General features: G+C 36.5%; 1 protein-coding gene and 1 long non-coding RNA gene across 2 annotated transcripts in view; both read right to left on the bottom strand.

Annotated features, from left to right (window-relative positions):
- The window catches only part of LOC133526024 (uncharacterized), a 196,831-nt gene that overhangs the window by 28,441 nt on the left and 142,188 nt on the right, over nucleotides 1-26,202 (bottom strand). The gene's annotated exons all lie outside the window — the stretch shown is intronic.
- LOC133526021 (dopamine D2-like receptor) overlaps nucleotides 1-26,202 on the bottom strand; it is a 55,772-nt gene that overhangs the window by 17,977 nt on the left and 11,593 nt on the right. The window contains exons 2-3 of the mRNA XM_061862495.1: nucleotides 7,793-7,902; nucleotides 3,886-4,138 (exon numbers count right to left, since the gene is read on the bottom strand). Coding sequence (XP_061718479.1) covers nucleotides 3,886-4,138; nucleotides 7,793-7,902 — 363 coding nt within the window. The remainder of the gene's footprint in view (nucleotides 1-3,885; nucleotides 4,139-7,792; nucleotides 7,903-26,202) is intronic.

The following is a 26,202-nucleotide window of genomic DNA, read 5'->3' as shown; positions in this document are numbered from 1 at the left end:
ATACACAGACAGACACGTTAAACTTACACCCCTCTCTTTTTGCGTTGGGGGTTAAAAATAAACGCATCACAACACAATTTTTTTTTATATCTGGTGCGTATGTTTGCGTGTGCTCTTTTATATCTGTCTCATAATAACACAGTATAGAAATACATTTTCAATATCTTTCAAATTACTGACGTTTATTCCACAGCATTCGTATTCACGAGCGGAAGTAAATCCGGCGGGAATTCAGTTTTAAATAACCCGATGCTATTGCTTTTCATGAAAAACTACGGAGATATCTACACTAAAAATATGTAGACAAAGAATTTTTTGAAATATTTTTTAACATGTCTTTTACAAAATGTCTAAAAATTAAAGCTATAATCAAAACGAGTCGAATTACCCTCAATATATTCTCTTTTTAGAATTGGCAAATGTATAAATAAGTTTTTGACAAAAAAATCATTTTTGGTACAAGATTTTATCGCTGATTGTACTTTTCTTTCCACAGGCAACTAATACTCATCGAGCCAGTTGTAACAACACCAAAACAATTAGTTTGCGTTGTTTTACCACAGAGTTACCATGGCCACCTCCTGTCTATCATCAGATCAGTTACAGATTTACATATATATGGAACATTTCAACTCAATCGGAAATCGGGAAGTCGGTCTTTAGCTTCCAAGACTTCACCCTAAAAATAGGACAAATTAAGAGGCTGTCAACACCCAATGTCCTTGAAATTGATGTTACTTAAACAGTTTTTTAAGAAAGACTATTTGTTTTAGTCAATTAAGAAAAATATATGTTCATATTAATTATATTTCAAAGACCGTGGTTGTACTCGATACACGATTGAACGAAATCGGCTCGATAGAAAATAATTGCAAAGATTGGTCTTAAAATCACAATTAAACGGTTTTATGTCTTTATTGTTTTAACTTATGGGTCTGCAATTAAAATCACAATTTCAAAACATTTATATCTAAACCGTGGTTGAGTAAAATATTACACTAATAATCCACTTTTTTTTATTTAAATATTTTTCTTCCCTTATTATTTTTTTTCCCTTGCCCAGGCCCAGTAACATGCGACAGTGCTATCTCATTTACTCCGATACAAATAGACAGTGTGCGCGCTTTAGGTATTGACAGCATCTTAAATAAAAGCTTGTAAGATATCAAGAATACGTATGTTGCAGTATTTTTTTTACTCGCAAGCTTACATAAAAGCATATAGGAGTATGACATCGAAAATACCAGATCCCTTACCCGACCCTTATCCAGGTAAATACACGGATTTCCTAAGATTAGGCATTTCAAGGCACCTAACACGTCACATGCGGGCATGACCGACGTGACGACAACCCCACCTAACCACAAATGCACAAGACTTGACGGTTCTATTTCATTACATGAAAAGACAAAGGAATTTGGACATTGTTGCTTGAAGCGTAGAGTCCAAGGAGTGAATTGGCGGAATGGGTACATCAAAGTGACGGGTTCTACGTGACGTGCGTGGAACAGAAGGAGGAGATAGTGCATCGTTTGGAACAGTTAGGCAAGTACGGAGGCTGTTAGATTTAAACCAAGATAATTCTGCGGCGATTTTTATAGCACAGACGTGCAACGAATATTCTATGGAATTTTGACGTTTAAATAACAATTGCACGTCTGTGCTATAAAAATCGCTGCAGAGTTATCTTGGTCCGACTCAGTACGCGTATATTGGAGTGAATAAGTTTCACCTTTTGGGAGAGGCGAGTGAAGGCACCTGTGTATTGAATTAACTGGCTATGTGCATTAATTTTTTCGAAGATTTGTCTATGGCTCATAAAAAAACATTTCGGGACTCGTAACATAATGACATACTTTGCACACTTGCAATAAAATGTACTATTTCATGCATATAGCCCACTTTATTGAAATAAGTAACAATAACTGCAGGGCACTAGTGGCATGTTGCTGGTATTCGGCATTAATGTTGCACTGATGGAATAGAAATGATTAATCAAGAATGAAAAGACTAAAATCAATTCAGTTAGTCATGTTCACAAATTGGTGGAATTCAATTAGGATAAGTTTTTAATAAAATTAATTTAACAGCTTTTACCTTTTAAAGTTTTTTGGTTTAAGTTATAATATATATGAATGCATGATATGGATGTAGGTACTTTGATAAATAAAATAATTGTAATAAAAGAGCTTCATGCAACTTGTAATACTGTTCCCATATCGCACGCTGTGGCATTAATATGACGAGGGCAACTGTCCAACTCAGGTGCGGGTTGTTTTGAGTTTGGGTGGGATTAAATTGATAAACACTTCCAGGTACACTCCTCTGGGCAATACTTGAAATTATACGGAATATGTTAATAAATCAACAATTCAGCCGTTTTAGTGTGAGGCCACACTGGTGCGTTGCGTTGCGTTCCGTCGCGTTTTTCGTCGCAAACATCCTCGCAGCGTCGACGAGTATATCACGTAGTCCGTATTATTAAACAGGCACTGGTCTTATCTCCTATTCGGTGAATTAATACCGGGTACTACATACCCGCGGGCCAAGGTGTTAAACGAACTTTAGATTTACATACATACATATCATTACGCCTATTTCCCAGAGGGGTAGGCAGAGACCACGGATTTCCACTTGCTACAATCCTGACATACTTCTTTCGCTTCCTTCACTTTCATAAAATTCTCCATACACGCTCGCTGGTTTAGGGTGCTCGTGACCTGGCCTTTCTTCATTACTTTAGATCTCACCTTGAATATATTATAATACAGGAATATCATAATAAGTAACGGCCGATAAAAGCTGCCGAACGACGAGTATATGACGCCTATTATTAAGAGGCAATGGTCTACTCTTTTGTACGGTAAATGAAGACCGAGTACATACTACATAGGTCTCTCAACTTATCCGAGGGGCATGAAACGCACGCGACAGGCTTATACATGCTTATAGATTTAGGTGGACTCTACGACATAAAAGACCTTGAATATATAATACAGGAACATCATAATAACATACGGCAGATAAATCCTGTTGAGCGACGAGGATATAACACCTATGATTAAGAGACAATAGTCTACTCTTCTGTCCGGTAAATGAAGACCGATTACATACTACATAGGTCTCTCAACTTACCCGAGGGGCATGAAACGCACGCAACAGGCTTATACATGCTTATAGATTTAGGTGGACTCTACGACATAAAAGACCTTGAATATATTATAATACAGGAACATCATAATAACACACGGCAGATAAATCCTGTTGAGCGACGAGGATATAACACCTATGATTAAGAGACAATGGTCTACTCTTCTGTCCGGTAAATGAAGACCGAGTACATAACATACTACATAAGTCTCCCAACTTACCCGAGGGGCATGAAACGCACGCGCCAGGCCTAACTTATACATGCTTATAGATTTAGGTGGACTCTAGAACATCTTACCTTGAATATATTATAATACAGGAATATCATAATAAGTAACGGCCGATAAAAGCTGCCGAACGACGAGTATATGACGCCTATTATTAAGAGGCAAATGGTCTACTCTTTTGTACGGTAAATGAAGACCGAGTACATATCCGAGGGGCATGAAACGCACGCGACAGGCTTATACATGCTTATAGATTTAGGTGGACTCTACGACATAAAAGACCTTGAATATATAATACAGGAACATCATAATAACACACGGCAGATAAATCCTGTTGAGCGACGAGGATATAACACCTATGATTAAGAGACAATAGTCTACTCTTCTGTCCGGTAAATGAAGACCGAGTACATACTACATAGGTCTCTCAACTTACCCGAGGGGCATGAAACGCACGCGACAGGCTTATACATGCTTATAGATTTAGGTGGACTCTAGAACATCTTACCTTGAATATATTGTAATACAGGAACATCATAATAACACACGGCAGGTAAAAGCTGCCGAGCGAGGAGTATATGACGTAGTCTGTATTATTGAACAGGCACTGGTCTTCTCTCCTGTCTGGGGAGTTGTTCAGACCGAGGACCACGGGGCTCCCGATGCCGCCGGAGACGAGCCATGCTACGCAGATCATGGTCCATACTCGCCCGTTGCTTTTGTGTTTCGCGTATTTTATGGGCTGTGTTACTGCTATGTATCTGTGGACAATGAAGTATAATAATTAAATAGGAATAAAAATAATATAGGAAGTATACAGCATTATGTTTTTGTATGGAATGATACATACTAAATAGTAGATTGTTAACCAAGGGATGAAAGGCACCTGTTTCTGTCGAGGTAGTTTGGCGCTCGAACGCAGTAAGTGCGCCGATAGTCCGAGACTGATATGGTGCCTTTCACTCGAGTTAAACACTCTACTTTTCATTTCGAATACAAGGAAAGTAAAATATATATGTGCATTAAAAAAACCTTTTTTGGGCGCTTTCAATTAACAATTTACGTAAAAATATCATTATTTATGGAATGGGGAGTTAGTTATCAGAATGGAAATTGTACAACAAATCCATTTAAAACCAAAATTTTAATTGCTTGTCCTAAAACAAGAGAAAGGAACGTACTTAGAAAGTACAGTGCTCTAGAGCAGAATCGTATCATTTTCTGCACACTTTTTAGAACAACAACGACCCACTTTCAGAGCATGAGAAATGAAAAATATAACATTTCCTAGCATTTTCAGAAGAAGGGATTAACGGTAAACTGATCTGACTGATATCGGAAAATCGCCCGAGCAATTGAAGTACCTACTCTGTTTGAATAAGAATTTTATAACAAAATGTATAGTTAAATAGATAGAAAATGAACAATTCATCAAAATAAATTATACACAAAAAAAAAGATAAAAAAATCTGTCCTGAAAGATTAATTTTTAGGGCTCCGTACCCAAAGAGTCAAACGGGATCCTATTACTGAGACTCCGCTGCCCGTCCGTCCGTCCGGCCGTCCGTCTGTCACCAGGCTGTATCTCATGAACCGTGATAGTTAGCCAGTTGAAAGTTCTACAGATCATGTAATTCTGTTGCCGCTATAACAACAAATACTAAAAACAGAATAAAATAAATATTTCTTTCCAATCTCGAGGTTCTTATCCAATCACCGAAGTTAAGCAACGTCGGGCGGGGTCAGTACTTGGATGGGTGACCGTTTTTATAGATAATGGTACGGAGCCCTTCCTGTGCGAGTCCGACTCGCACTTGGCCAGTTTTTTTTTAATGGTACCATTCAGTTCCTAACAATTTGACATTTTGTTAAAACAAAGATTGTATAGAGCAACAAAAATATATATAAATGAAATACTTTATCGTCAAAATCGCAATTTTATTGTTTCCCATACTTCAATACGGCTTCAACTGGACCGTTACGTTACGATTAAGTAGAGTACGATTGTCGGAATATCGGACTTTGCCGTTTCTGAATTTTGGATTGCTTTAATGTAATGAGAAAAAGATAAAGATATTTATTCGTGACGATCACAAAGCATGAATCAATAACATGTACATGTACAGACAACCAAATAAAGAAAAGAAGAAATCATAAAGTGTGCATCACGAAATGGACCCAACTTAGCATAATGCTAGCTATAAAGTCAGCGCTCGTCTTCCATTCGGTGATGGCACGACAGATAACACATAATGATACATATTAAAATATTACAAAAAAATAAGACGAATAATTTAATTCAATCCTCAAAATAAATCGGATCCATTGATACCATCAATAAAAACTTGTTCTCTAGCCGATAGAAGCAAGTAAATTGCGCAAACTAATATTTAATATATGGGGTTAGCAGCTTAAGGCCTTCATCTCACGGAGCGTAACGTAAGCGACGCGTAAGCGTATCGTAATTCGTAATACGCGCGTAGAACGAGAGCGCTACGAGGACGAACAACTTAAACAAGTCCGCACACGAAGCGTCCTCGTAGCGTAGCGTATGAGATTTCTGTCGTCATTACGACAGGCGTAGCGTAATATACGCGTAAAAAACAAAACTTCTGACATTATCAAACAATAAAAAATCTTCTTCATCTGACGAGAAAGTAAGATCGTCGGTATCGACGTATATCCGTCGAAGATATCTGCGACGCTTGGTGCCCAGTACCCCTAGTGTAAATTTGCGTTTAGTCTCATTTTGTATGGGATTTTGAGTTTCCAAAACGTCCCGCTTGGCGCGCTGTTTCTAAATCCCATACAAAATGAGACTTAACGCAAACGCGTACGTCACGTTTCGGTATCGAATAAATTTACATTAGGGGTACTGAACTCTACGCGTCTCGTACTCATAAAGTTTTTACTAGCATTAAATTTTCTCTCATTTATATCTCTGAGCATTGTAAGTAATTCACAGGTTGTAATGTATATGTAAATTGTAATGAAGCTCAGGTAATTGGTTTTCAGTATCTTCAAGGATAATAACACTAACTCACGATAAAGGAGAGTCCAGACACGTTTAATTGCCTTTTGCATACAAATGTGTTTTGTCTGGAGGTGCCTTTGCACTTCCAATCAATATTATAACTGTTCGATCTTAAGGTACTTTCACACTAGATAGTGAGGAGCCTGACTCCGTTAATAATATTATTTACCTAGCCGTAATTTTATATGTTTTTATCTGCATGTTTTCTAATCAAGTGGTAATCACAGAACGACAGAATAAATAATAGTACCTTACAGAAAAGAAACTTCCTACAAAAGCGAAGTTTGACCGCGATTCAGGGGCGAATCAAGCTGTCCCGTTCTAATGTGGCACTATCCCTTTCGGCTTTTTAGGGTTGTCAAAATTCATATATTTATTTTATCTGTGATTTTGCAGGTTGTACCAACCCTAATAATTGCCCGTAGCATAGCAATTCTGAGCCTAACGAAGCCGAGAATGCCCGAAAGGATCAGCCGGCCTAACCAAGGTAACAATCGTATCGCTTTCACAACGAAACGCTTTGTGTCTCTCTATCACTCTTCCATATTAGTGCGACAGTGACAGTTGATTGGTAGTTTCACCCACTGACAGAACTTTAAAAAATACCCCAAGGTGAGGAGGAGAGATGATAAAATGATTGACGTACGCTGCGGCATTACTGCCGCGATTATGAGATTCATTCCGTTACTCCTTTTATAAAGGAAATTGTCATGCAGCGGCGCCAACAAAGACGGCGAAAAAGTAATACAGCTGCAGTTGCTACTATAGTACCCCGAGGAAATGTGATCTGAAACCCTTTTTCTTTCTTTATCACTTTTTTCAGTACAGTTTGGCTTTGTAACAGAATTTTATATAACTTTACATCCAAAACCCTGTTGCCAGATAAGTATTTTTAACTGCCCAATGCAAAAGTAAGGGTGTTATTTGTTTGATTTCGATGCGGTTTTTTACGTGAAACTAGTTGAAAGTCCTAAAGATTTATGTCTATTGACTATTTGCTCCTTACCTGTCAACGGAGATGGCGACTAAGTTCTTCATTAAACTAAAAGGCATTTAAGTATACTGACTTCTTGTACCTTACCTGTCGACGGAGATGGCGATTAAGTTCTTCATTCAACTAAAAGGCATTTAAGTCTACTGACTACTTGTACCTTACCTGTCAACGGAGATGGCGATTAAGTTCTTCATTCAACTAAAAGGCATTTAAGTATACTGACTTCTTGTACCTTACCTGTCGACGGAGATGGCGATTAAGTTCTTCATTCAACTAAAAGGCATTTAAGTCTACTGACTACTTGTACCTTACCTGTCGACGGAGATGGCGACTAATTTCTTCATTAAACTAAAAGGCATTTAAGTCTACTGACTACTTGTACCTTACCTGTCGACGGAGATGGCGACTAAGTTGAATATGCTAGATGTGGAGCATGTCACGTCCATGGCGATGTAGCAGTCACACACCACGGCCGGCAGCCCCCACGCTCCATTAAACTGGAACAATAACTTTAATTTAGCATCATCATTATCATCATCCTCTTCAATATGTAGAGTAAAATAGAGTATAATCAACACCCCGGGCTTGGGCTTTCAGTTGTAAAAAAATAGGTAAAAACTGAAAAATCGAAACTCCCTCCCTCCCTCCCGAGCCTTCAAAAAGGAGTGTACAGGTTTTTAAAGGGTCGGCAACGCGCATGTAACACCTCTGGAGTTGCAGGCGTCCATAGGCTGCGGTGACTGCTTACCATCAGGTGGGCCGTATGCTTGTTTGCCACCGTCGTGGTATAAAAAAAAAACAATTTAACATTTCTGTTCGTGTCACCCAGGATGACACGCAGATTTGTCAAATCTAACCTTTGATAACATGACAATACGAGTCAAGGCACGCTTCGTCGTAAATGACACGATCTATAGGCACATAATGGACTTTATTACCTATTTCATAGTTTGGTCATCAGGCAGGCCGTATGCTTGTTTGTCACCTAAGTGGTATAAAAAGAATCCCATTCCCAAAACCCCGGGGAATAAAAATCAATTTAATGTGAATGATAACGTCGACGACCTTGAACACGTCGCCTGCGCCACAAAATTAAGTATTACCTAAGAACTTTTTCATCAACACGGATTTAATTAAACATTATTAAAATTTTAAATATTCACAGTTTTGAAATAACTAAATAAGTGAATACCTAACCAGTATTTTTTTACTTCATAAACACAGGTTGGTTAACGGTTAATAAATATTCGTTAACTTGATGATGTAGACTTTAATATTAATCAATATTTTTTTTAAATAATTATTTTGATTGTTGCAAACAAAACATCTCCATTGATAAGACTATGTGCATGTATAAAACCGGCAAAGTGCTTATAGCACCTAGTACATATATTTTTCTTGTATTATATCTTTTTAACCTTTACTATAGACAAAAAATATCCTGAGCCACGTCGGTGTTTTTCACTGCACGAAATATAAAATCGGGAGATACTGGCACCCTGTATTATTGCTAGGTCAATAGGTGTCGCTGAGTAAAGATTGCAATTAACGCCATCTAAATTATTAAGTGGAACTAAGGGGTACCGACGACAATAACAAGTTTAAGTGAGTTAAATACTGACTACGTAGAGAGCTCTTTCTCTTTTGTATCTACTGTTCATCTATAGTTTCTGGCATACAGACAGACGGACAGCAGAGATTTACTGCCCGATTCGAATAAAATTTCCTAAACATACGATGTGGATTCATGGATTGGAGATGTCAGTGTCAAAAGTGACGTTTTTATTTGAAGAAACGTCACTTTGACATATCTGGACATATCGCATATTTAGCAAATGTTTGACGTATATTAAAAATCGAATCGGGCCGTTAGTACGTAATAGGCTTATGTTCGACTTGCGGGTACGGAATCCCAAAAACTGACGTAAAAACTCATGTTAAATTCAGATCACGTAAATTATTGCGATGTAAAATGTTAGCCAAACATCATCAAATGTATTGGAAACGAGAACATTGGAAAAAATCGACTTATTTTGTTGAAAACTAGTGACATGAATACATACCTACATACAGCGAGATGGTATACCTACCTATGCATTAAATATGAGAGGCTGCCTGTTTGTGTACACAAATAATGTGGGTCAAAAACGTTATAGAAAACTGGCGCCTTTCCTGTTACTAATACGAAAGTTAATGTTTTGTGCACCTACATTTTATTTTAGTGAGGCTTTAATCATATAGCTTTTAGGAAGTTGGAACACTACTTACTATGAGGGTCCGGGAAGAAAAATAGCCCTTAAACTGCATTTATTTTATAATATCCATAGGAAAGTTGCACAACATTAATTCATACTAATAATTTTTTTGACCCATCTTCCGAATAAAAACGGCCAGGCTGATTGTTTACGGTTATCGATAAAGGTTAGGATATAGATAAATTCTTAAACAGGTTTTTATTTAAAAAAAAAATACTAAAGGAAAAATCCACCGCCTTAAGACTTGAACTTGCGACCGTTTGGATCATCGGTCTTAACAGAAGCCGGGATCACATTGTTGTTCCAAAATGTCGCAGGTTTGAGTCCTGCCGGGTGGTTAATTTTTCCATTTTCACTTTAATATAAGTAAAACGTTTCTGTTTCATAAAAATTAGGTTTTTACTCACTAGATGGCGTTCTTATACTATTGTCGAGTGTGTTGTTAAATGTTGCATGTCAAAATGTAAATGCAAAGTGTTCTATAAATTTAAAGCTGATGTGTCGCGTATTTTGAGACAGCTGCTATGTCATCAGATTTGTAATGTCGAATCCCGCCCCTTTCGGTCCTCTTTGATCAATGTGCTCGTAAATTGTTTATTTTGTGCTATAAAATTACTTTCACGTTTATTACGGGTCCAGGATTTAGGGAAGTTTTGTAGTTTCGTTACTTCCGAGTATTTATACTTTCGGAGCAAAATAAAATAGAAAATGGATGTTATCATTGGTTGTGCAATAATATTTATGTATTTGACAAGGGCGTAGTCAGCCAGTGAATTAGGGGGAGGGGGGGAGGGCAAGTTGATATCGTTGGCCTAGGGAGGGGGGGGGGGGGGGGGGGGCAGACGCAGAGGGGCATAAGTAATAAAATAATGTAGTAGATTGTTAACCAAGGGATGAAAGGTACTCAATTCTGTCGAGGTAGTTTGGCGGTCGAACACCGTGAGAGCGCTCATAGTCCGAGGCTGAAATGTTGCCTTTCATCCGAGTTAAACACTCTACTTTTCATTTCAAATACGAGACAAGGAAAATACATGTGCTTTTTTAAAAACATGACTAAGTATAATTTTTATGGCATTTCTTGACGGTACTTTAAATTTACAATTTCGGTATAAGTATCGTTATTTATGGAATGCGGAGATAAATATCAGAAAGGAAATTGGTGCGGATTTTGAGCTAGAGGCATTATTGGTTTATCAAGGTTTTTTCTAGCCGAATTAGAGGATATCGATGTGGAAGCAATGTGGTTTCAACAAGACGGGGTCACTTGCCACACAGCCGGAGAAACGATGCAATTACTGCATGAAACATATCCTAGTGGTGTGATCTCTCGATTCGGTGATCAGAATTGGCCCCCTAGATCTTGCGATTTAACACCTTTTGACGTCTTTTTATGGAGTTATTTAAAGTCTAAAGTCTATGCCAATAAGCCCGCAACCACTCATGCTTTAAAAGAGAAATTTAGACGCTGCATCGGAGAAATTCAGCCGCATCTATGCAAAATGGTCATAGAAAATTTTGACAAAAGAGTGCGTATGTGCCAGCAAAGCCTAGGGGGACATTTGCCTGACGTATTATTCCACAAATAACCCTATTTTATGTATTTCAAGATTTTATATACAAATATATTGTAACGAAAAAAGAAAGTGTTTTTCATCAATTTCAAATCTTGCGTCCTTTTTTAGCCACGATGACAATAGTGTTTTTATGGCTGCGAAAATCGCAGTGAGTAAAGAAAGGCATTTATTCATAGAAATACACGCACATTTGAATGAGATCTTCGTTATCTTATGGCGCGGGTTACTGTGCTAAAACGAGTAGAGGAGAAGTGGTATAAAGGAGTCAGGTTTTGAACAAGCCACTTGTATTATTCCGGTAGTTTCAGAGCGAATTTTTAATCAGACAAATAAGAAAAAAAATAAGATTACGAAAAAATTGTCTTTTCACTTAAAAGAATAATAGCTTGTACAACATTATTAGTTATGGTGTTCGTTTGTCTATCTTGTTTTTAGGGTTCCGTACCCAAAGGGTCAAACGGTACCCTATTACTGAGACTTCGCTGTCCGTCCGTCCGTACGTCCGTACGTCCGTCCGTCCGTCCGTCCGTCCGTCTGTCACCAGGCTATATCTCATGAACCGTGATAGTTAGCCAGTTGAAGTTTCTACAGATTATGTATTTCTTTTGCTACTATAACAACAAATACTAAAAACAGAATAAAATAAATGTTTAAGGGGGGCTCCCATACAACAAACATAATTTTTTGCCGTTTTTATAACCCTACCCCCCCATTACGAAACCCCTCGTGCGCGAGTCCGACTCGCACTTGGCCGGTTTGTTTGAAGGTTGACTGGAAAAGATCCAATCAAATAAATAGTATTAATTCGTTCGTTTTAGGTATTTATTGTTTTTCGTAGTGTAGGTACACTAACATAGATATAGGTAGCTAAATAATATTTTTTGTACTAACACTATATGGCATTTGTGCTTGAATTCAATAATTTAAAACTTAATTTGTCCTGAAAAATAATGAATAAAAATCGTGAAAATATAAATCAGTGTTATACAATTTATTCGTTCCAAAACTATCAAAATAATGTGGCTCTTTCACAACCTGGCTCCTTCACGCCACTTCTCTAACCATTGATAAGGAAATGGAGTGTATCGTGAGATATGGGGTATAGTTTATCAGCTTAAGGGATTCCAGACGTGTACCTAAATAGACAAACGCATTAACTTGGATTTACAACGATCATGCTCTGTAGGCAGATTTCGTATTTGTTATGGATTCCAAAAAATTTTAAATAATTTTAATTATATCAATGAACTTAAAATGTCAAAAGTTTGTAAACGCAACCTAATGTATTATTTTTAAATCGGTACTTCTTTTTTTTTCTTTAAGTGCCTTCTCCATCCCGGAGGTTGGCGACCTTATGTCTATATGCCATTCTATCTGAAGCCATGCGAATTAGTTTCTCTGTACTGCCCGCGTCCAACCAGTCTCTTATGTTCCTTGTCCATGATATTCTCCTTCTCCCACGTCCTCGTTTCCCTTCAATCTTCCCTTCAATAATTAGTACTTCTTTATAATATATTTATTCTGTGCTAATAATTAACCACGCTTTTGCAGTGCCTCAGGCATATGTGCGCAAGCACGAATGGACGATTTTCATGCAATAATGAGAAAAAGAATCGCCTCTCAAATGCATCGCTTGCGGGGTAGCACCAACAGCTTGCTGGTAGATTTAGCGGAGAGATGGGACTGTCCATTTTTTTGTCACTGGGCGTCAGCTCATCGTCCTGTGTACCAAGACCCCAAATGAAGCCGTGAGACCTAGGTTAAGATGTACTAACACTAGTATTGTAAGTCTGTATATAACTAACAATGTATGGGTAAATTGGCCTGAAATAAAGAAATAAATTAAATTAATAATTGTGTGTGGTGACTCCTGAGTATACCTATCCACAATAAAACTCCACATGTATGTGAGCGCGTCATGATGTCCCACTATATGTAATTCGTTTTTTTGCATAAGAAAAAAGGTAAAAAATCTTGACGTGTTTGTTTATTGAAAATTATCGAAAAAACGCTTTTTGAAAATTAGTTACTTGTTGGGGTAGTATCTATACTATACACACATACAAGGTGATTCACAAGGAACTCGTATGATTTTAATAGTGTAATAAACTTTTCTGCAAATCTCCTTGTTTCAGATATAATATAAAAACATTAATAAAACGAATTAAAACAAATAACAAAATGTTTTATAGCGAAATTGAGCTAAGCTCATACAATATTTTTTCCTTTTTTTGCCTATGAAATTGGTCTGAAATACGTGGTTAAAATTTTTCGGGTACCGTACTATGGACGATCTTTAGGTATAGCTATTTGTATCACATTTGACGAGAATGTATTTTTGACATCACGTTTGGAATTGGATAGGAAATTGAGTGCAAAGGCGTGCGAAGAATATACAATATACCTATATTTGTGGAGATTGTAAATTAAATTGGGTTTATTTTGGCACTATGTTCATTTTTCCAATAAAAACTGTGTTATTTTTTTTATTGAGCCAGTCTTACGTTTTAGACTATTTGCCAATTTGCCCAAATGATTTTTAGGTGAGTTGACCCTGTAGACGACCTGCGTTTTTGACCATATGATACTAACCCTCGTATTTTATTGTTTTTCGAACATTTGTTGATATTGTATAAAGTACTTAATCTTCCTGAAAATCACTTTAATTTTTGCTCGATAGATCATTTTGTTTTCAGTGCAGTACTTAGTTTTATTGAATAAGCGGTAACTCCCAACGCTACTCACTTGGCCATAATTCCTCACCCGTCTTCCCAAAAAGCAGTAAACCACACACAGCCATTCATGCCCGCCATGTTTTTCCTCGGAGACCCTCACAAAAGATATCGCAGTAACGGCACAAAGCGGCCCTGAAAGCCCAAGTGAGACCTCATTTATTACGAGCTTTTTGCTCTTACCTACTTCTTATTTATTTGTTTTTCTTAGTTTGTGATATATATATTAATTTATAAAAAACTTTTTTAAATGGTTATCAAATAATCTTTTTATTTTACGTTATTATTTGATATCGAACACGTTTACTTCGGCACGGTGTCGATTCTGCCATCGGCAGGTAGTATGCTTAATTGGGTACTTGACACCTGTTTAATATTATAACAAAACTTATCTAAATGGATAGAAAATGAGCCATCAATTATAAAAAAAGTGTAAAATACAAGGCTCCAAAGTCCCAATTTTTTTTAACTTTCAAAAAGAAGAAAGAAAATATTACCATTCGATTCTATACATTTTATTGAAAAATAAATTGTATGACAACTATATACATAAACGCAATATTTCAGAGTGAAAATAACAATTTTACACTATCATTTTGTTAGAGGCGTTTCAATCGTCGAGTGCGAGCGTCAAACTTTACTCTCATTTCTCATGTGTTGTTGTATTTCTTAAATGCCGTCCTATATAGACATTTGATCCTCAGGAAAATCAATATCGATTGACATTATTTACAAAAAAACTGTCAAGTAGCCAATTGTTATTTTCATATAATATGATGAAAAAAAATTAAAAACATGTCTAATCATTTAATTTAAGTTGTCTATGTAAAGAAAGTAAAGAGAAGTCAACTATTACAGTTGTTAAGATAAAAGGTATAAACCCTTTTTATTCCGCGCGATACCTCTATCTCTCGTTCCAAGTTTCGCACGGCCCACCATCCTTTGTTCGCTTCTAAATACCGTTTTTTACCCCCTGTTAAGACTTCAATAATCAATATATCTGCTGCCAGTATCTACGGCACCATGCCGCAGGGGGATATTTTTTAGTATTTTATTTTATGTTTAGTATTATTTATTTTTAGATTTAGGTTTTAAGTTTTATAGTTTAATTATGTTTTATATACTACAACTATATTATCTTTTCAAAGATGGTCAAACAATAATTAATTAACTAAAAAATTGCTTGTAAATAATAATCAATATAGTAGGGAATGTTGGCCTAACGTTAATTAGAATTGTCCGTTAACCATTACAAATTGAACCGTAAACTGTAACCGTCCATTACGGTTTACGGTTCAATTTGTTATGGTTAATGTTCAATTCTAATTAACGTTCGGCGAACACTGGAACGTGGCACCAAAAAACATAAAACGTAATAATCTAGTGAAAAGTACTGGTAAACTGGGATTACTTTGACTCGTGGGGTAACATTGATCATCGATTTTTAAATATGGAATTCGTTTCTGAATGCAATATCCACACGCATTTATCACGTATATAAAGGTACGTAAAGGTTATCAAACACATCTGAAATTTCTTCTCGCGTTCAAAAATCAACTCCCTATTGCTTAGAAATCGATGGTCAACTTTACCCCTTGAATCAAAGTAACCCCACCCCAGTTTACGGTATCAAGGGAAATATGTTTTCCGTTATATTAAATAAGCTATTCGCTGCTCATGAAAAGCCTGTGTTCACTTAATTGGCACGATGCAGGAAGCCAACAAAACAACTAGGAAACACTTAACTTACAAAACATTGTATGTAACTAAGTTCATTACGAGATTTACAACCTTTTGGAACTCGCTAACAGCCAAGATTTGCATCATCGTATTCCATCGTTACAAAGGCTTGTCTCGAATAAACCAGTATATTTTTGAGCTCGTTTTACTAGACCTAGAAATTTTCCTAGCAACAACGAGAGATTTACAAAATAAAATATCGACATAATTGTTGTCTATACTTAAGTATTTATGTACATTAACTCTTTAGAGAATAAGTAACATTGTTAAGAAAATATTTACCGCGAAATAAAAGCCTGTCTTTTTAAGTATATTAGTAGTGTAGTCAATAAAAAGTTTAAGTTACATTCAATGCTCATACAAATTTTTCTACATGCATGAAGTCTATATCATATTGAGTATCCGTCTGCGAATACAATTTGCTATCAGTTTCCGTTATTGAGATTTTTTTTTAAATCTTTTATACGACTCACATAAGAGATTTTTTGTAGAATGGGTTATGAAGCTTATATGACAACAAGGTTAGTATTTCTCCCAATAATAAATAAATTATACATTTAATGAAACAAATTATAAATTTGTAAGTTTTATATGACCGAGAAAATTCTACATCGAGAGAAAAGTTTACTGTTGTGGATAACAGTAGTTGTTTCGAGCATGTTTAATTTTTCCCGCGATTGACTACTCTATTTGCAGAATAGTAGCAACATTTTGGAAACAAACAGCAATTAAACTTTCTGCGCAACCTACCTAAAGTTAAAAAATTCAATGAAAAATGTTTTATAGTAGTATTTACTTTAGTTCGTCAAATTAAGTAAGTACTTTCCACTCGGCTTCCAAGGAAACGTCACTAGATTCAACGCAGTCCTTGTAATTTAATGGGAAACCCCGACAATAGAACTAATTTCACGATATAATAACTTGCTGTTAGTCTGAAAACGTAGATTTCTCGTGTTTCAAAATATAAATGTACCAGCGGCTGCTAGGAGCATTATTTGAAATTTAAGAAGTAAGGTACCTACTATTAATATTAACGAATATTTTTCACCACACCGTCTCATAAAGACTCATTTTATCCTTCAAATACTGATCAGAAAGTTGGATTTTATCCACAAAAGCGACAAAGTAATTTGAGTCAAATTCTATTTCCCCATGTTGGCTGGTGGAATAGACTTATAAGTGATGATTTTGAATAATATACATTTGATAGCATTAATTTGGATTTGATTGGTAATATTTATTTTTGGTTTTAGTCGTTGGTGTAGTAAAAATTGTTGTATATCCTTGGGTAGCAAAGTTTATTTAACCTTAGCCTTGAAACCCTCGCAACGCTCAAGATCACTTTTCGAACCATTCGTGGACGCTCATGGTTCAATTTTGGAATCATTGGCTTAGCACTTTTCTAAAGACTTGAGCCCTTTAAATAGAACTTTCACTTCTCAACTCACTTCTTCACTTCACTACTGCGAGGGCTCAAGTCTTTACACAAGACTTAAGTATCGCTAAGGAATCAAGGGTCCACTTAATGACTATAGAGTCTGAAAAACTGAGTCAAGTTTTAAGCAGAGGACTAAAACTCATAAAACGACTTGTTTTAACCAACACTAAGAAACATAGTTTATTTAACTCGAAGCAAGAGGAACAATATGAGTTCCCGATTCTAGTGTCTACTTCTTGCAAGTTTTGAGGTGATATCACTTGATCGTTTTACATAAGGAATGGGTTGTGGTCTATGTGTATATCTTATTTAACACTGTTTGTCATTATCTTGGAATTTTCAGTATTCATCGTCAGCCCAACTTCTTTACTGCTGTTTGCAAGCTGTTGTAGCATTAGATTTAGGTTAAAAAAAAAATTAAAATTTAAAATTTAATCTGTTTATTTCATATCAAAAAAAACATGCATTTTTCTAACTTAACTACTAATCTTAAATTAAAAAGATTTTTTGAGTTAAGGAGTCTAGGCGTGTAGAATTAATTATACAGTACACTTCATCTTTGCATAAATTTTCATTATTTTCGCATTTTAAGCATGTGTTTCTTTATCATAGATCTAACTTGCCCACATGTTCGACCTTCTAATGAGCTTACTAATTCATATGGAAATCTATTCAATATACGCGGTACAATGCATTTCCATACTCTTCGACCATATTCATTGTTTGTTTTTCGGACCTCAAACGTTGGAATGTCATCTAGGTTACGTAACCGTAAGGGTCGCGTTTTTTTGTTTAAGTATTTTATGCTATTGTAGTATTGGGTTACAATGGATAAGGTTATTTTTTCAAATACAGTTAATACTCCGCAGTAATTGAATAGATTTTCATAATTATTTTTATGTTTATATTTAATTTTCATAGGTACAATAGTCTTTAGGATACGTAACTGGAGGTTATAGATATCATTTAGGTAGGTTTTGAATGATCTTCCATAACTTTCTAGGCCATAGTTTATAACAGAATCCGCCATAGACATGTAAAGGAGTCTTAATGTATTAAAAGGGACTTTATGTTTTAGTATACATAGATTTGATAATATAGATCTAAGTTTATTACATACCCTGTGGATATGTGGAGCCCAGTTAAAGTTATGGTCTATAATTAGCCCGAGGTAAGTATGTTCTTTTACAATATCGAGTTGATTACATTTACAAGTTGTGCTAGGCATGTGTAGACACTTGTGCTCGTGGGCCACGATCTTTGGTGTGAAGTTGATTTTTTTATACGGTGAGTGAATGTCCGTCCCTCGGTTTGTCACTGCGTTGAATAATATCGTCAGCAAACCTTAGATTTGTTAGTTTTCCTCCATTTACGAGTATGTTAAGACCAAAATATTCCCAGTTAAGTATTCTTCTGCTGTTACTATAAGTAATCGAGTGTAAGAGCGATACTGGGTCATACATAGCAGTTAGAAGTGTTGGCCGAATGTTAATTGCAATTGACTATAACCATTACAAATTGAACCGCAAACTGTAACGGACGGTTAAAGTTTACGGTTCAATTTGTAATGGTTTGGTCAATTGCATTAACGTTTCGGCCAACACTGGCAGTTAGGGTTACGTCTCTTCTGGACTATAAAGAATCGTTTTCTTATTAAACAATGATCTGCATAAAGGGGTAGGTACTGATAAAATCGGTACTTATTTGGACACAAGCTGTAAAGTATTGTCCTCAAAAATAATAAAAAATATCGTTCAAAAATCCGTGTATTACCCTTACTGCACTGTACGATTTTTGTAAGAATAACACAGCTAAAATGACTTCACCAAGGTGCCACGTACCTGCTTTACTTTACTTATTATTCTAATTCTTATTGCTAACCGTTATCAGCCAATTTATCGTAAACTTTACATATAAATGTATATAGGATCGTTTTCCGATCGAGCCAAGATGGAGCTATACTGGGTAAGTGACATTCGAATAACCGCCTAATAGGGTTCCCGGCGATGAAGTCAAGTAATATGACGTTCGCAGTAAATTGGGCCCGTGGACCGGGCTTTTTTAATTTGATTTTACTAAGGCTTTCAGCGTCGGCGACTTCTGAGGTTAATAATTCTTAAAGTTTAGATCTTAAGTCAAATTTAGTATCTTTTCAACTAAATCCAAGATGTAGACGTAGATTTTACCAAATCGGTTCAGCGGTTTTTGATATTGATTCCCTATACAACCCTACACCTTCCTTTTCACTTTTAAGGGATTTTTTGTGATAAAAACTATCCTATGTTCTTCCCCGGGACTATATACTAAATTTCATTTAATTTGGTTCAGCGGTTATTGATTCCCCATGCAGATTTCCACCTCCCTTTTCACACAAGGGATGATTATTGAGATTGAAACTATCCTATGTTCTTCCCCGGGACTCAACTTATCTATAATTATTAATTAACCAAATTGGTTAAGCGGAATAAGCGTGAAGAGGATTTTTTTTTCATATTTTATGTCTTTACTTTGGAATGGTTCCCGATTTATACGAAAACGATACCACACTTGGCCTAGTAGATTAAATGGTAGATATGTATCAAGGTAAAGTTGAGAGCCCCCCATAAAATATTTACATCAAAAATCTTGGTGGCACCACTTCTTAAATCCATCCTCCTAAGGATCAATCCTGCCAAAGGAAATCTTTTGTTCACGCAACGCCGTATTGCTGCAAATAGGACTGAAGCTATAAATTGTAAAGTCATTAAAAGACTACGATACCTCGTGAAAATCAGCTGCTGCAGCCGCATTATGAATTTTTACTGGTTTATTTGCAAGTCCCCGCTATAACCCTTGGGCTTCGCGACCCCCCAGGCCTGGGGACTGGGGACAACACTTTATTGATATATACTGCCTTATTCTCTATCCATTTAACTAGATTGTGTTATACATTTTATTACGTAAATATCACCATCCCTGTTTATAGGCTCTAAGATTTAATTTTGATAGCAGTGGCACAAACGTTGCCTTCGTTTGACATTTATTAAATCTGAAACTGCGTAAGACATTTGAATACGAAAGACGGAAAAACTAATAACCAGACTGCAAAACAAGAACGTTGTATATCCCAACTATCTGCCATCCAAAAGTTTGTCATAATTCATTGTAATACAGCTTATTTTACTTTAACATTGCAGCAAGAAAATTGAAATGCAACGACTGTGTTTAAAGCTACTTGCATGGCAAGTTGGACAAGTTTGTGTGCAAAGGGCAAGTAAGCGTGAAGAGTTAAGTAGTTGTAGTTTATGAGACAAGTCACATACTCACTGGAAAGAGCATTTAACTTATAAGTCGACTCACGATCACCAGACTAAGTGAAAATGACAGCAAGACTATAGCCTTGATGGCGTTTATTTATACGTGTTAATTGCGAACATAGAAGTGAGTTCTCGTGGTAAACTTGATTGGAATGGGCTGTTGTATATAGTATTAGTAAAGTAATAGTGTAAGGGTAAGAGAGATGTGAAATTTAAAATTAAAATAATATAAATATTCTTTTCAATTTAAATTTCAAAGGGCATGTAAGGGCAAAGTCGATTATTAGGTCGAACCATAGTAGTCTCATTCGATATTTAATAACACCGTTAGAGTAACAAGAATAGAGATATGTATAAACAGTAAGGTAAGAGTGAGACAGCGCTTTACAAATAAAAGACACTTCCAATATGTCGTTGTTTCAATAATCAAGTCCTTACAATAGTATAGTAATAGTATAGTAATAGTATAGTAATAGTATAGTAACAGTATAGTAATAGTATAGTAATAGTATAGTAATAGTATAGTAATAGTATAGTTATAGTATAGTAATAGTATGTTGTCGTATAGTAGTAGTAGTTGTAGTAGTAGTAGTGTATGTTGTAGTTTTATAAAACGTTAGGATTCTATTGAGCAGGTAGGTATAGATTGGCGTTATTCAAAATCGAGAATCCTCAGGTAACCATGGGTTACGTTCCATTTAATGTACCTATGAATATAAATATAAATAAATATTATAGGTTGACATTATTACACAGATCGATTAGTCCCGCAGTAAGCTCAAGAAGTTTAGTGTTGTGGGTAATCAGACAACGATATGTACAGTCAGCATCAAAAGTAGCGGATCAAATAACGTTTCATAACTATCTACCATTCTGTAACAGCTTAACAAAAAGTGATGTCTTTAATATAGAATAACTAAGACTGTAAAAGATATACTTTTGAGCGTGAATTTTAACAATTTATATATATTTGGACAAGTTATCCGGAATATCAGATACTTTTGGCGCGTTATTTCATCCGCTACTTTTGATGCTGACTGTACGAGTATACTTAAATACATAGAGAACACCCATGAATGACATGAGGAAGAAGTATGATTGCTCATCACACAAATGAATGCCCTTACCGGGATTCGAACCTAGAACCATCGGCTTCATAGGCAGTCACTACCAACCAGGCCGGTCGTCAAATGAATATTCTAAATAAGTGAATGACAATTGTAGTAGGTTAACAATGCCGCCAGTTGTTTTTTCTTCTAGAGGCTTTAGAATATCGTGTAAGGATAAGGAAAGGCGTGCTTGTTCATAGTTACTATTTCGGACTAAATACTAATATAATCCCTCCCTCCCTCTTAAGAGGGAAGAATAGCTTTGCGTTCCTAGCCCAACGTACGTACATTTTTGATGAAATTTCCATTTCGGAAGAACGGTTTCCACTAAGTCTTAACAAATCACTTTGATTTTGATGTCGATGATGCTTCGGAATAATATATTCTAGGTTTATAGGTTTCGCTTTAAAAGTAAATTACAAAGTTTTTATAAGACAAAACGGCTTAATTCGACCAAGTTTTAATAATACATATTTTATAGGTTAGGATCGCAAAGCTATTCCGTCTTAAATAGTATAGGTATCCTACATGCATGTGTATTACTATCTAGAGTGTAGAAGTTAGTTTGTGAGTTTAGCTTTGTAGTTGGCTTTGCTCACACATCAGTTGTGTTAGCTAACATCTTGGCGTTACGGAGTCTAGATTAGTATCTGACGTACTTCCTAAATTTGCTTATCTTACTTAGGTATGGTTCTCCGAAGTAGATTTTAGATAATAATATATAACATATTTGATGTCTATCCCATAATTATTGATACACCATTAAGAAATATCGGATTAAGGATTATCGGTTTATATAGCCACGAGCGGCGCTGTCGCTAGATCATAATTCTGCTTCAATCATCTGTAAAGATGTACAAGGTCTGATGATTAAGAAATATTATATAATTCTTAAGGAAGATCATGTTGAGTATATATGGATGACTGACGCTAGAGCAGGCTGGGGCCAGGCCGGAGCTTCCAGCGCTTCGTTTTCTATGGAAAGCATCCCGTTATCACCGATCAGCCGTCATAGAAGAAAGGTATGGGAATGCCCATACCTGTGCCATTCACAATGGTGAATGGCACAGCACAGCGGATGTCATTCCAGGTCTAGAGCAGAGCTAAACTGGGGACCTCCACCTTACAGAAAACCGCAGCCAAATAACACTAGATCCTACTCATGGTGTTGTGTTCCTGCCGGTGAGTAAGGTTGCCAGAGCTCAACGAGAGTGCGGAGTGTGTTAGGGTCATCAACGCGCATGTCACTCCTCTGGAGTTGCAGGCGTACATAGGCTATGGAGACTGCTTACTAAGTCATCGTTATGATAATGCTCTGCTTACAAGTGCACTTCCCCCAATGTGTCTCTATTTACTTATTTACTTAACTTTATACTATATAGACTAATCGTTATAGAGGAACGGGACGTACTCTAAAAAAATATTGTTTCTTAGGTTTTATTTTACAACTTTTGGAATGATTGATTTATATATCCATGCCAAATTTCAGCTTTCTAGCACTAACGATCACGGAGCAAAGCCTCGGATAGACAGACGGACATGGCAAAACTAAAAGAGTTTCTAGCTGACATCGGAAACCCGAAAAAGAGCGGACTACAAGGCTCAGAGCCATCCAAGAATAAAATACATCCAAACTAACCTTTTTTGGAGTCTGCGAAAGACCATTTTAACAAATTTTGCCCCATTCCAGTCTAGCTAATCTGGGTAATTGTCTTAATAACGTTGTAATAATGAAGAAAATTATGCGAAAACACACCTAATAATGCATAAACTTTTGGAAGAAACATTTCAAAACTTAATGTAGACTTATATAGGACCCATTACAGCCTGTCACGTCACTCTAAAGTTAAGCATAAGTGAGCAAAGTTAAATGTTTAAGGTAAATGCACCATTTCCAGCCCTTAACTTGCCTTGAAGTTGACTGATGTGTGAAGTTTGTGTCAAGTTCTTAAGAGGGATGTATAACCACGTGACCGCCCATACAAAAGGAGAAAACGTTTTTCCACTTACACATTTGCCATTCTACATGTTTTTTTTAGTATCAATACAAAGTGTCAATACTAACGGTATGAAATGTCAAATAAGTAAGGGCTTGTGTACAAATCACGTGAGGTTTTTTCGGCTAATTTTTGACCCCCCCTCCCCCTTGGTGATATTTGGTGAGGTTTTTGGCTAACACCTCCCTCCCCCATATAACCTCACGTGTACTTTAAAAAAAATCATTTGACCTAATTTTAAGAGAAATAGTAGGTATCTTATTGAGTAAATCTTATTTAGACTCGCTATTTTAAAGTGCTAAGTGAAGAGTTATGTCTAACGAAACCAAGAAAAAGTATGTGATAGATACTGTTTCTTAGTTTCGTTCACTATAGAAAAATACACGTGAGGTCTCCTTATACCCCCCCTCCCTCAACGTGATCTGATTTTTTCGTGACCACCCCTCTCCCCCCCCCCCCCTATTTAACCTCGCGTGATTTGTGCACAAGCCCTAAACCCTAAATGGCTCAAAAATTAAAGTCCGTGACTGTACTAGACTGACCAAGCTAAGTTGACAACGATTTTTGTGGCCCAGCCTGTACAAGTTTTAAGTAAACCTCATAATTTAGATAGAAGTTTGACGTTTAAAATAACACTTAAGGGGCCCACTGAATAACAGTTCGCCGGACGGTATCGGCCTTGCCTTTTTTTATAAAGTCGTCCATTGTGAAATTAAGAATATTTCAGCTGCAGCGTTCGGTCAATTAAAGGTCCGTAAAATCGAGGCTCTACTGTATTAACTTTTAGCAACTTCCAAGACCAAAGTGTACCCTGCGATGTTCCTAAAATTAGTTTATAACGTATAGCTAAAAACCGCTTCTTTCCTCAAGCAACTTAAGACTTACTAAGTTTGCTTATTTCACTTAGTACTTGCCGTGTACAACTTTTTAAGTGTGTACACTACCTACAATGTACTTCCTCGATCGACGAGGATCGTGACATCATGACCTTCTAAAACATTTAAAACCTATCGTGAATTTATTTTGTTACCTTTATTTCCGACGTTTCGACGCAATTTCACTGGTCTTGGTCGCGAATAACTGATGTCCCAGAAAAATGTCTAAACTGAGATTTGTGTAACCACCCGACGAAAAGTCTATGAAAAAAGTTTGGGGTAGGCATCACAATTTCAAACCACCACACATGTGTTAACTAATGTGACTAATGTCAATCTCCCGACAAGCAACACTCACTATATCCTGACACACATCCGAAGATAAATCCCTTGGCTTATGCTTCTGGTTCACTTGTGTCACGTATATTAGGATGGTTAAATAAAACACAGTAATTGGTACACATGTACTCTGCATGCTGCACCCGACACATCGCCGCTGCAGCCATCAACGGAATGCGGCCGGCGGGTAGTTTACATCGCACTGTTTATTTATTTTGTAATCGTCACAAATATACGATTTTGTGCCAATTGCAGTGGAGACTGTGGGACTGTGGAGAACAGAGGCTAAAGCTTTTGTTTTGATGGTCCCGGGTCCAAATCCTAGTAACGGCATGTATTTGTGTGATGAGCATGGATATTTTGTTCCTGTTCACCTATGTATATTCTATATCATTGTAATAAACCGTTTGAAAACGCTTCAATTACATTAGCAGCTAAACATGAATCGCTTCCTAGGCAATTCCCTAGAAAAAAACATGTTAAAACTTGCAAAAATATATTAAATACTCTCTAAATAGTCAAAACATTATGGATTAGATCACATCATGTGTTTTAATAACTATGAGAAAACGAAACCTGATGGAAGAGAGTAACTTGAATAAGAGGAGGAGCTTTTACAGTATTGTAACGAGACAAATATAATAACCAAATATTCGGCATTTTAACGGAATAATTCAGCCGAATACAAATATTCGAAAATTAGCCGAATAATCTCTATTCTGCATAGATTTTGTGTGTGTCGATATTGCATAACAAATTTCTGTTGAAATATGAACGTATAATGACATCAACACACTTTGTCTTGTCAAAGTTGGTGGAAATATTTTGTTTTCATTTTATTCTAGTGAAAATATTTTTTTTTTAAATATGTATTATTATCAAATCAAGATCAGATTAGAACATTTCGAATGCCGCTCTCGGTCTCGTGTTTAACTTTAAACAGCCGCTTTTAACGAAATGAGCCTGTCATGGTGACATGTCTCATTTTACAGTGCTGGGCGCAATGGTAATACTTACGGGTAAAATACTAGGTAGTTAAATACTCGATGGAGTGGAATTGGTGAAACTGAGTGACTCAAGTCAAGCGGTATGGAACCTTTAAGTCTAAGGAGGGACTTTGCCTCCTTATGTGTGTTGTACCGCTTGTACAATGGGCTGTGCTCTGAAGAATTATTTGACATGATGCCCACGGCTACTTTCTATCACCGCACCGCCCGCCGTCGACAGAGTGTTCATACTCACACCCTAGAAACTAAATAGTCACGCACTGTGCGGTTTAAGAGGAGCTTCCTCCCGCGCACGCTCCGGTTGTGGAATGAGCTACCTGCCGAGGTTTTCCGACCGAGGTTAAAACCTTATGAACCGTATGCGTATGAGGTTCTTTAAAAAGGAGTGTACATATTTTTGGGTCGGCAACGCGCATGTTACGCCTCTGGAGTTGC

This window comes from Cydia pomonella, chromosome 15, assembly GCF_033807575.1.
Source record: "Cydia pomonella isolate Wapato2018A chromosome 15, ilCydPomo1, whole genome shotgun sequence".
NCBI lineage: Eukaryota > Metazoa > Arthropoda > Insecta > Lepidoptera > Tortricidae > Cydia > Cydia pomonella.
The sequence above is the reverse complement of the archived record's forward strand: the minus strand, read 5'-3'. Positions and strand labels throughout refer to the sequence as shown.